The following is a 12,390-nucleotide window of genomic DNA, read 5'->3' as shown; positions in this document are numbered from 1 at the left end:
CGTACACTCACTACTTTACATTGCAGCAAAGTGTCATTTCTTCAGTGTTGTCACAGGAAAAGATATAATAAAATATTTACAAAAATGTGAGGGGTGTACTCACTTTTGTGAGATACTGTAAGTATGAACAGGCCCCTTTTCAAAAGGAACATGACCTTTAATACATTTACTGTAAAATGCTTTTCTATGCTATTTCTATCAATCAATTCAAATGGAACTGTGCCAATATGGGTACCCATAGTTCTTGCCATTATATACAAGTATGCATAATATGCTACTGTTCAGTGCTGAAAGGTCCACACTTACTCCCATCCAGTGTTAATTTTCCAGCTAATTTTGATTCAGTCTTAAGCCCCATACACACTATCAGATTTTCTGCTAATTTTTTACCAAAACCGTGAAGTGTATGGGGCTTTAGTCTCAGGACTAAAATGTCATTTTAGTTTTAGTCCCATTTTAGTCTTCTGCAATTGTTTTAGTTTTAGTCGTATTTAGTTGACTAAATCTCCAGTACATTTTAGTCAACTAAAACTCATTTTAGTTGTCTAAAATCAAATGGGTGTAACTAAATTGTAATGTATTAGTTAACATTTCTCTACAATTTCCAAACTCATTATATACTGCTGGAGTGAAAAATCTCATATGTTATAATTTATGGTATTGAGGTATGAACATACACTACAAACCAATGCTAATTTTGAAGTCAAATTTCAATTTAGTTTTAGTATTAGTCTTTTGACTAAAATGGCATCTTAGTTTTAGTCCCATTTTAGTTTTAGTCGTATTTTAGTCATCTCAATTGTTTTCGTTTTAGTCGTATTTTAGTCAACTAAAATAGTATTCATTTAGTCAACTAAAATGTTTTAGTCGACTAAATTAACACTGCTATCATCTCCCTCTTACCACTGCTGCCATGTTCTCCAGTTCTTCATCTGGGTCTGGAAATTACTATTGGCTGACCATGGATGACATACCTCTTACACATGGGAATTACTTTGCCCCAGCACCTAGTTTTTACTACTGGCATTTTACAGTTGTTAGGATTCTACACTAATATGAATATGCATGGCAATCAGTATACAAAAAAAAAAAAAAAAAAAAAAACCCTACTATAGCAGGCAGGAAAAGAGTTTTTACGGCAGAAGAGACATACAGAATAGACTTTTCTGCCATAAATCTCTACTTTAAAAATAAATTTTAGTTCCGCTTTATCTGCCATTTCTGCAATCCAGATTTTAACGAAATATAAATATTCTGATTTGTTGATGATACTGTTCATGATAAATCAGTTCCTTGTTGAGTGATTGTTATTTTCAATACTGCATTTTAAATTTTCATTGAGTGCAAGTTTACACACCACAATAACAATGCTTATTTTCAAAAAAGTGATAGGTATTTTCAGTTATTTTTTAATGAGATTTGGAAATTACAGTCACAAAGCTAAAACAAATAACAGGTAATCTTGTGTGAATGGAGCCCTTATTTCAGTTAAGTGTGCTCACTCCCACACTCATAGACACGCACTCACGTAATACAACTAAGCACTAATACAAGAATGCATTGTACCTGTTTTCTCGCTCTTACGGACAAAGGACAAATAACCACAGCACTTTGTTCCCGCGTTCATTTCTGTGCCCTGCAGGTACATAATAAACACCAAGACAGTGTGACTTCTCTGTATAGCCTAAGGATACATTACAGGTGAAGGAATGCATTGTTCCCCTGTCATTTCCCACAGTGCATTCTATACAGAATTGGTATTTCATAATATCATGCATGTATCGCTCATTAGTCAATGTAGTTTTATTTATATATTGTTGTTTTATTCTAAGTTGGGTTGTAACCAGTAAAACAGGAAAAGGTTCTCTGCAAATTTCAGAGGGGTATTGCTTTGAGCAGTAAAGTTGTTGTGTTTACAGGCCCCAGTGATGGTAATCCATTCCTGACTATCTGTGCATCTTCATGTCATTATATACTCCCCATATTGTATGGCTCCAAGCTTCGAATCTGGTTGCACAACTAAATAAGATCCGCATTTATGTATTCCATTTCTGCAGGAATGCAACACAGATATTTCTATTGGCAGAACTTGATTTCTGCAACAGAAGCCAAGACTTAGGTCCTTAAAGGCTTAGTTCACCTTTCTTTTTCTAAATTCCAGCTTCCTTGTGTACAATTGCACCATTAATGTACCTCTGTTGCAGAAAAGAAAACATTCTTTATATTCTAGGACAGGCATTATTTGGGCCTCTATTGACTCCTATAGAAAACTCCTCCATTACTTTCTGGTATTAGCTCTGGTATTTGGGATGGAAAAACTGTTAGCAAACTAAGGAAGTAGTTCAGCAGCTGATCTTATTAAGACACACCCTGCACCTGCCCTCCCCCTCGAGGAGATTGCCCCCCGCCCACCTCTGCAGTTTTATGCTTTTCCAAGGCAGTCAGTCAGTGAGCACCATTATCCCAGAATACACAGCCAATGTCATCCGATGGATGATCTATTGTTTTGTATGTTACCTTCATCTTGCATAGATTGTTCATTTGGCAGAGTGTGCAGGAGCTCAGTGATCATATAACAGCCTATGTGGAGCAGAGCTGTAGCATTGAAAACAGGAGATATGTGTCCCTGAAAGTGTATAAAGCTCACATTATGCTATAAAATCTGATTGTACAGTTTCCTTTAGATCTACCATCAGCCAATTGGATGCAGAGCAATTAGGTAGATAGGTGTGTCCTATTTATATAGCTTAGATTAAACTAAAAGAGATTGTACAGAGATTGTACAGTGTATGGCCACCTTTATACAACTAAAATCAACTAATTCCACTTTCAGTGCCATTAACCTCCCTAGTGGTAATCCCGAGTCTGGCTCGGGCTGCAATTTCAGTACCACGAGCGGTAACCCCGAGCCAGACTCGGGATCGCATCGCTGGATACAGGGAGGATACAGGGAGAAGTTACTTACCTTGTCCCCTGGATCCAGCGATGTTCCCCCGCTGTGTGTGCGAGCCGTCCTCCGCTCGATTCACACAGTGCCCAAGTGCCGCAGAGCTCCGTTCCCTGTGACATTATGACGCATGGGAGCAGAGATCGGCACCAAATTCAAAAAAGAAAAAATACACAAAACACATACAGTACTGTAATCTTACAGATTACAGTACTGTATAAAAAAATACACATCCCCTTTGTCCCTAGTGGTCTGTCCAGTGCCCTGCATGTCATTTTTTTATTATAAATACTGTTCTTTCTGCCTGGAATTTGGAGATTGTCCATAGCAACCAAAAAGTGTCCCTTTATGTCAAAAGTGATTTTAGACCAACTAGAAAACAGCGATAATAAATTATAATCACTTGCAGAATTGAGCGATAGCGATTTGTGGGGAAATTCGTCATCAAACACTAAATCTAATGACAGGGACAATTCTGCAAACTAGCAAATTTCTGTGTTTTTGGATTTGATTACATTATTGAATAATTTTTATTATTATTTATTATCATTATTTATTATATTATAAACTTTATCATACCCAGGATGTCTACTAGACTCTTGTTTGAACAGATTTAAGAGAGTTAATCCTAAGAATTGCAGGCCTACAATATAAAACGCCAAATTTCCATGCAAAATAGTTGTACCACTTTCAGCACCTAAAATCTGAAATAATCATACCGCTTGGGAGGTTAATTGTTAATGGAACCCCAATGCACCCGAAGCAAGCACGCATCTTGTCGAATGCAGAAGCGCACAAAAAAAGCACAGTAAAAAATTTGCAAACTGCAATGCACCAAAATGCCCCATTAGCTACTTTGCTGCATTTGTTGCACGTAGGGCAGCCTATTGAAACCAATGGGCTGCCCTATGCGTGCCATGGGAAATGCACATCAAAGAACATGCACTTCCAATACGCTGTGTGAAATTTGTGTGTTTACACCCTCCCTGAGCTTGAGTTGGACCTGGATTACAAGAACATTGACAGATAAATCCCCCCCCCCATGTACTTGTATAAAGCTGGCCATACAATTCATTTTTTTAAAAACACTAAATTTCTTTAAATTTACCACAACTATGTAACAAGAGAAACTACCTGAACAATGTGTATAGTGAACTTAAAGAAGTAAGAATGTGGGTGGAAATATTAAAAAGGTGGTACATGTATGAGGGAGGCTTGTCCACAGAAGTAAAACATGCCTTATTCTGTGATGCAGTAAGGCAGTGCATGATAGGATATAACAGGGATATGCAATTAGCGGACCTCCAGCTCTTGCAGAACTCAAATCCCATGAGGCATAGCAAGACTCTGACAGCCACAAGCATGACACCCAGAGGCAGAGGCATGATGGGGCTTGTAGTTTTGCAACAGCTGGAGGTCCGCTAATTGCAGATCCCTGGGATATAAGGTTTCCTGGATGGTCACATAATACCACATGAAGTCAGGGCTCAGAATGCATATTAATACATTTTGAAACGAGAGGTCAAGCTTCAAAGCTTCCCTGGGATAGGCAAGTGAGATATATGCATATTGGAATGACTTGGACAGAAAAGACATTAGAAAAGGCTTTTATTTATTGTGAAAAGTGAAATTCTGCCTGAAAAAGTAAACATAGCATACACCATGTTACCGACTGTCATTAAAACAGGAACCCCTAAAATAATGTTCCGGTCTCGGGGGACACCTACATAACCAATTCATTGTGGGCCAATAGGAAAAAGGCCTATTACATTGGTGGTCAAAAGGAAGATGACAACCCTTACAGTGGTGGCCAAAATGCCACTCTTACAGATAGCTAAAAGAGATAATTAGGGTCATGCTGCTGTCTTTGCCATGTGGCTTTGGCCTTGAAATGAAAAAGGCACCATCAAAGAGGAGGCCAATCAGCTACACCCAAAAACCCTGGTAACTTCTGGAGGAATCTTGGTTGAGAATGGCTATTTTAGACTGCCACCCTGCCTATCAGACAAATCAGGCTAAGCAATTATCATAGCTGTTCCTGCACCGTTTGTGTTTATTTGTTGATGGATAAAGTGTACTGTGTACCTACAATTCATCTACTCTGGAACTAAAACTAATAAATTACAAAATAAAACTGCCACAAGAAAAGGTCAGCAGTTTTTTCTACTCTTCTAGGTGTTGGTTCTCGGTATACTTACATAGAGTAGGCAAAGGGGGAGATTTTACTAAAACTGAAGCACCCAGAATCTGGTGCAGCTGTGCATGGTAGCCAATCACCTTCTAACTTCAGCTTGTTCAATTACGCTTTGACAATAAACCAAGGAAACCAAAAAGAAGATAGGGAGCCTGGTTCCCATGTCAGACTACCCAGGAGCAAAAGTGAGCTAACGGACTATTGCGGTACATGTGAACATACAGATCACAAAATGATATAACACCAAGAAAATATAACCAAAGTTTATTTGAACAATAAAAACAATTCTCGTCAAGTGAATTCATACAGATGGTGAAGTATTTCAACTGGTTTTGCTCTAAATGAGCTTCTTCAGGAAAATACATACGTCTATAAATGAACACATGATAGCAATACATCAGATAAAAGTTGGTTGACTTTTCAAAGCCATATAACAAAGTATAATGGGAAAAAATACAAAAATCGCATGGATTGCCGGACCTTAGCATCTGCTCCTCCCAAATATGTTAGGATTGGGTTTCTCTAACATACAATCATCATATATATATTCTATATATTTTGGTACATAGATGCTGCTCTGTCTGTCTGCAATGCCTCCCCCAGTCGCCCGGTGAGACCTTCCAGGGGGCCCTCTAGACATCGTGTCGGTACGCTGTTGTGGGTAAGAGCTACACCACTATTTCTTTTGTGATTTTTGTATTTTTTCCCATTATACTTTGTTATATGGCTTTGAAAAGTCAACCAACTTTTATCTGATGTATTGCTATCATGTGTTCTTTTATAGACGTATGTATTTTCCTGAAGAAGCTCATTTAGAGCGAAACTAGTTGAAATACATCACCATCTGTATGAATTCACTTGATGAGAATTGTTTTTATTGTTCAAATAAACTTTGGTTATATTTTATTGGTGTTATATCAATTTGTGATCTGTATGTTCACATGTACCGCAATAGTCCGTTAGCTCACTTTTTCCTCTTTAAGTAAAAAACGATTACAAACTAATGATTTGAAAAGGGTTTATAACTAAAAAATAAAAATCCCATTGCATCCAAACACTATTACAAATGCAAAGGTATCTTTTCACAAAAGCCGGTAGAAGGAGAGATAAAATGCTATAGTAATGTGTTGTAAAGGACTCTTGACAGTCTGGAAGATGCTCCACAACTTAACCAGATAAAAATATGCTAAATGGGAAGCAAGCAGGCAGCCTGAGCAATGTACGTCCACTGAAATATTATTGGGCCCTGATTCTAACGATGGAGAAATAAAATTGCCCAACCTTTGCATCTGTAATTATGATTACATGGCAGTTTTATTGCTTGGTTATAAGCCCTGATTATTTTTATTATTATTTTATTTATTTAAATCTGTTTTGCCAACACTCTCCAGTGTTTTCGCTGTGCATTATTTTATACCAGCAATTAGATATATACGCATATACACAGATCTCACAAGAATGAGCGGTTTGATGCGTAAAGATTGGTACATTTAAACATTTGGATATATATTTGGAGTATTTTTGGGGCACACCTCACTGCATGCACCTGCTATATAATATTAACTGGTCTAGGTAGTCTAGTCATGTTATTTATTTTTTTACCTAATTTCTGTGATTTACAGGTACAGTGCAATCAAGGAATATCTGACTGGACTGGAATTAGAGACCAACCAGGCACTGAGGGACATATATGGTTTCTCCAATCCTCTTACTCGTAGACGCAGAGATTTACAACAACAAGAGGATATTCCCGAAGAAAAGTTACAGTACCTTAAAGAAATCAAGTTATTTCAAATTAGGAGTATAAATGGAAATGAGGTCGTTACTGATGACATTCGTACAGGTAGGCGTTCCAGAATGAACGCCAGAGTGGTCCACCAGAACAGAGAAAGAACAGCTGGAAATATTGTTGGTTATAAGTTGGTGAGTCACATGAACATTCCATAATGCTATTTAAATGATAAGGGGGGCCTCCAATTCCATTTTACTGCACCTTAGGCCTCAAGCACACTGGATGTTATAATAACATTATAAAAATGGCAGTAGCTTTGCAGTGAGTTTTTCAAAGTTTTTCAATAGCGTTTTTTAGCATTTTTCTGCGTTTTTTAGCATTATTGTTTTTAAGAATTTTTTTCAATGGGATCAAAAACATTAAAAGATGCTAATGAGCCTTGTTTTTGAGTGTTTATCTGCATTTCTATGAGTTTTTGACATTAGAGCGTTTTTACAGCTGAAAAACCCGTCTCAGAGACCACTAGTTTTTTTTTTTTCCCAGGCAAAAAAACACCCGCGCCAAAATCAATTGATAACAGCCTATGTGTACATGGACACATAGGATAACATGATGGGATGTTTATTTACCGTAGAAAAAAAGTCTGAAGCCAAAAACAGCAGCTGCAAAAACATCCAAAAACGTCCAGCATGCATGAGGCCTTACTACCGCTAGAAGCAATGTTTCCTTTGTTCCATCCCTTTAAATGAAATAGATTGTATTGTGCTTATGTCAAATCCATCCCTCATGCTACCCTCAATAGGTCATACCACATTAAACCAAAAGAACAGACCCAGCAATCACCACTCATGGTGCCTATTAGAAAGCAGTGAGGTTGCATCACTTTGTAGAGAGATATACACACATTTAATAAATTATTTTGATTAATTCTGCATATACAATAAAGCTATTAAAACAATTAAGTTTAACCATAAACCTTCAGAACAGTTTTGTCTCTACATCTTTTATGCTAGAAGTTTCTACCCTAAAACTTATCTCACATGAAATGATTAATTGTTGTTGTTTAAATCGAATCGTTCAAATTCCCTACATCATCTCAAATGTTTGACACCCTCTACTTCTGAATAATATTGTTTACAGGGAAAGGTATCTTTAAACTGGGTTAATCTAATATAGAAGCATCGAAGACTGTATTTCCACTTCAGTATTATAGATTTACAAGTATAGTATGTAGCACCATTAATACTTCTTAAAACAGGTATATGAAAGTCTCACTTCTATCACAAATTTCAAACATATGGTGTCTATTGCCAATGGTGAATAGTCTAAATAAGTGGTTCCTAAACTTTTCCTAATTATAGATCCCTAATCGATTGTCCAGTATGTCCCCATAAAGACTTTTGCCAGATCATCTTCATCACCAGTACTATTTGGTAAAAAATATGACTTGAAAATATGTCAATAGCTTGGTTTTACTTTCATATGGATAGCTGAAAATAGAACAATTGAATAAAAATCATAAGTATTTTATCTGCAAGTCACAAATACACAAGCTTATTGCAACTCAGGAAGCCATTTCTGCAGTTTTTGTGCAATCAAGAAATAGAATCAAGGTAAATTCTTTTTAGCCAAGCTGCTTGCATCATGCCAATTTTTCAACTTTGGTTTCAGTTTAATACCCCAGATAATCCTGTTCCAAATTATTTATAGCTATAGTACTCATCATTTGGTTCCCATACTTCCAGAACACCTGGTTTGTACAGACTAACTTAAAATGAGGGATAAAAAACTTATATTTTGGGGATTTATGGCAGAGGTGAAACTTGGCTCAACTGTGCTTTTCATTGGTTCAATGCAAGCCTTCTTGATTGTTTTGAACCCACTTGTTTCTCAAGCATATTTGATACTTAAAGATGAACTTTACTCCCCACCCCCATCAACATGCAAATTAAATGTTTAAAATAAACCTTTGTTTTCATTGCAATAGTTTCTGCCATTTGTATTAGCGCTGTACACTATTTATGGTTTTTATCTGTTTTTATTACATGCCTTATTTTAAACCTAGTGAGATCATCACTAAGTTTAGGTGTACTTTACCCAACAATCTCAGGTGATGTACATACTTTAGGGTAGGGGTAGGCAACCTCGGCCCTCCAGCTGTTCTGAAACTACAAGTCCCATGAGACATTGCAAGACCCTGACAATCACAGGCATGACTCCTAGAGGCAGAGGCATGATGGAATTTGTAGTTTCACCACAGCTGGAGTGCCGAGGTTGCCTACACCTGCTTAAGGGGAAAAAAAACATATTAATGATAAATGCTGTAATTTTTAACTAGAATTTCTATACTTTGCAGCAAGTCTAGAATACTTAAACATCAGCAAACAGGGTCTTAGATTTAAAACACAAGTAATTGGTCATTTGTCCCATTTGTGGATGTATAGGAAACATATTGGAATGTTTACCTTACCTTGCCATTAGGATTACCTGAGAATCACTGCATTTGCAATATTAGGTACCTTATCCATTCATAGGTAATCTAAACCCAGTTATTCACTATATTAATCACACCGGTACTGCCTATTGTACACGTACAGAGGCACAGCATGAACACAACTCATATCTTGGGAGACACATTTCTGGATCTTTTAAAATTAGCCATGTGGCCCAATATTTTTTGGGCACTGTAGATTGGATTGGTTGGGTTTATGTTACTTGACTGGTAAACTTTGCAAATATGTCTACTAATTTAGATTTGTTTTCTTCTTCATGCTCTAGTGTGACCCAAACAACAGCTCAGATTGCACAGTGTTCACCTTCAGCTCAGCTATCAATGCCATCCAGGAGTGGTACAGGTTACATTATACAAACATCTTGGCCAAGATTCCGACAGAAAAGAAGATTAAAATGGGTTACTCTGCCGAGGACCTGTTTATCAGTTGTTCCTTTGATGGTCAGTCTTGTAGTGCAAGGTGAAATTAACTTCTAATATTTTTTTAAATTATTTTATATAGCAGCAATAAATATCATAGGGATTTACCTAAATTATTTGTATCTTCTTGTGCCTCTGAAGGAGCCTAATGTAAATCCAGAGTCCTGGAGAAAACTATATGATGAAAGGGATTACATTTTTTATAAATTACGAAGGATTTAGGTGATTATGAAAGGGTGATGTTAATCCATGCCTCCTGTGCCCATAAACACCCTTTCCATCAAACTGTATCTATAGCAAAAACTTTTAACATTGTGTCCCATCGAGGAGATCTCCATTCACTTTCTGACCTTGAGACACATAGGAAGTAAAAAGAACTCTCCCTAAATTGTATAGAAATTCCTTCTTAAACAGTTCTTACTGGAAAAGGTGTACCTATTGGAAGACATTACTTTCTTCTCCTGAGGACAAGGGTCACCAGCAGAGATGAGCTGGGTTCAATCTGAACTCAATCCACATTCAGATCGGTATTACCCATGGGAAGCTGTCTTGTGATTGCATTTCTGCTTGCTTATTAGAGGCCATGTTATTTCAATGATGGTATGAGCATCCCTTTCCTTTTGTATATGTGCAGCTGCAGGGTGGTGAGTGTCTTAGCCGCAGCTGATTGCCCCAATGGGGATGTGATCATATGACAGCTTCCCATGGGTTCTGCCTAACTAGGTTTGACTGAGTTCATATCCAGCTCACCCCTTGTCACCAGGACAAGCAGTGTAGGTGTTTCTTCCCAGGCGACACAGACAGCAATAAAAACCTAACATGGAAAAAAAAAACAGCACTCCATCTGAACTTCCAAGATGACTGGTTACTAAATTCCCCTGTTGTTTCAAGGGTTACCAGAGCCTCTTCCTTAAGGTGACAATATTTAACGGCTCGTCTCCAGTTTGGATGAAGGAGCAACAAAGGAGCAACAAAGCCATCTTTGTACAGCAGCATTTGCAATCTTGGAAGAGTGTAGTGTTAGATGTACTAGCAGATTTAAATAAACTTGGTTTACAAATTTTCTTTTTTTTTTTGATGGGGGAGGCGGACGCCCGCGCTCGCCCCTTGGTTTACAAATTAAATCCAAATTTAATTTAACATTTTTAGGCAGCAACTGTTGGCTTTACATAAATAAAAACTGACCATAATAACCACTCCTGTCAGTGTTACATGGTTTGTCTCAACCATGTTACCCCAGCTCCAAAACAAATTCAAGAAACTGAATTTGATATTTGGGAAAATACTTCTTTATAGAGCACCCATGCATGTAATTACCTTTAATTAATGCAGATGAACTTAAATGTTCCAAACATCTATGGAATAAACTCCACCTGAAACTGATCTATAAAGTTGTGTGAACATTGATAGATTGAATCATAAACTTTAGGTATTATATTTTTCGTGTCAGCCAAGGAATATACAGAGTAGTTGAGTCACCCCGGTGCCTGCTACCCAAATGAGCTAACAATTCAATGTCTAGTACTGCAAGGGAAAAGGGCTAATCATTTAGGCCATTCATTGTAATATACAATTTTAATTTACTTTGCTATATAGAGCATTCAGCAGGTGGCGTGAGATTTACTCACTTGGCTTCATATTGGCCATGTCTGGGGAAGAAGCTGGCAATATCATCCAGCTAATCTCTTCTACAGATATTAGAAGATCAATGAGGGATTCAACTAACAAATGTCCAACTATTGTTCAAACATCAATTTTGGGTTAACTGACCTATTAATTAAGAGACAGAAAAACTCATGAAAAATATTTTTTCCAATACAGGGACTTCACTCTATTTACTCACCCTCTGTATGGAAATTGCTACACATTCAATGATGCATCAAGAGAGCAGCTGTTTGTATCTTCTATGGGTGGAGCAGAAGCTGGTGAGAATTCAGTCATATATATATCACACATCATTTTTTACTGCAAGCCTTTTTTAAGTCTATACCAATGTTAGTCAAGCCATGACGTTCCAGTTAAAATTTGGCAACTAGAGATAGAATTTTGTATTGCACTAGTTTCCAGACCCCCTGTGTTCAACACCATACTCAAAGCTGACAGGTAGAGGGGTAATGTTTCCTATGTATGCACAAGTTTACATATCTCTATCTTGCAAGCAAACCCTTTAAACTGCAACAGGATGTTGGCATTTCTGGATCAGTGGGAATCTGTCTTACAAAGGTTTTCCTTAGTCTTCCCTTCTAATTCCAGATATCTGTCTCAACTGTACAATCTAGAACCTACTGCACCCCTGAATGGTTGCATCAATACAGCCGCAGTGATTTTCTTCTATGCCCCAGGTGCTTGAAGGACACTGGATACTTAATTCACATGTTCTGGTGATGCTGTTAATAATTTAGATACTGGCATGACATTGTTGATTTAATTAACCTAACATTTGGTACTTGTATTGCTTTAAATCTCTTACTATGCATCTTGTACATACCTGGGGACAACCGATTATGGACTATAGCCATTGGTAGATTACTGTATTTAGCCAGAAGCTGATAGCTCCCCCTACAGTTGTCCAATGGATCAGGGAG

At 37.4% G+C, this 12,390-nt stretch overlaps 1 protein-coding gene across 2 annotated transcripts in view; it reads left to right on the top strand.

Moving 5' to 3' along the window:
• SCNN1G (sodium channel epithelial 1 subunit gamma) overlaps positions 1–12,390 on the top strand; it is a 58,296-nt gene that overhangs the window by 20,974 nt on the left and 24,932 nt on the right. For both annotated transcript variants that reach the window (XM_077449171.1, XM_077449172.1), the window contains exons 3-5: positions 6,764–7,064; positions 9,652–9,845; positions 11,627–11,730. In XM_077449171.1, the coding sequence (XP_077305297.1) occupies positions 6,764–7,064; positions 9,652–9,845; positions 11,627–11,730 (599 nt within the window). The remainder of the gene's footprint in view (positions 1–6,763; positions 7,065–9,651; positions 9,846–11,626; positions 11,731–12,390) is intronic.

Source organism: Lithobates pipiens, unplaced genomic scaffold, assembly GCF_037356315.1.
Source record: "Lithobates pipiens isolate NorthernLeopardFrog02 unplaced genomic scaffold, aLitPip1_a1.2 Scaffold_22, whole genome shotgun sequence".
Taxonomy (NCBI): Eukaryota; Metazoa; Chordata; class Amphibia; order Anura; family Ranidae; genus Lithobates; species Lithobates pipiens.
Note: the sequence above shows the minus strand (reverse complement) of the source record. Positions and strands in the feature narration are given on the sequence as shown.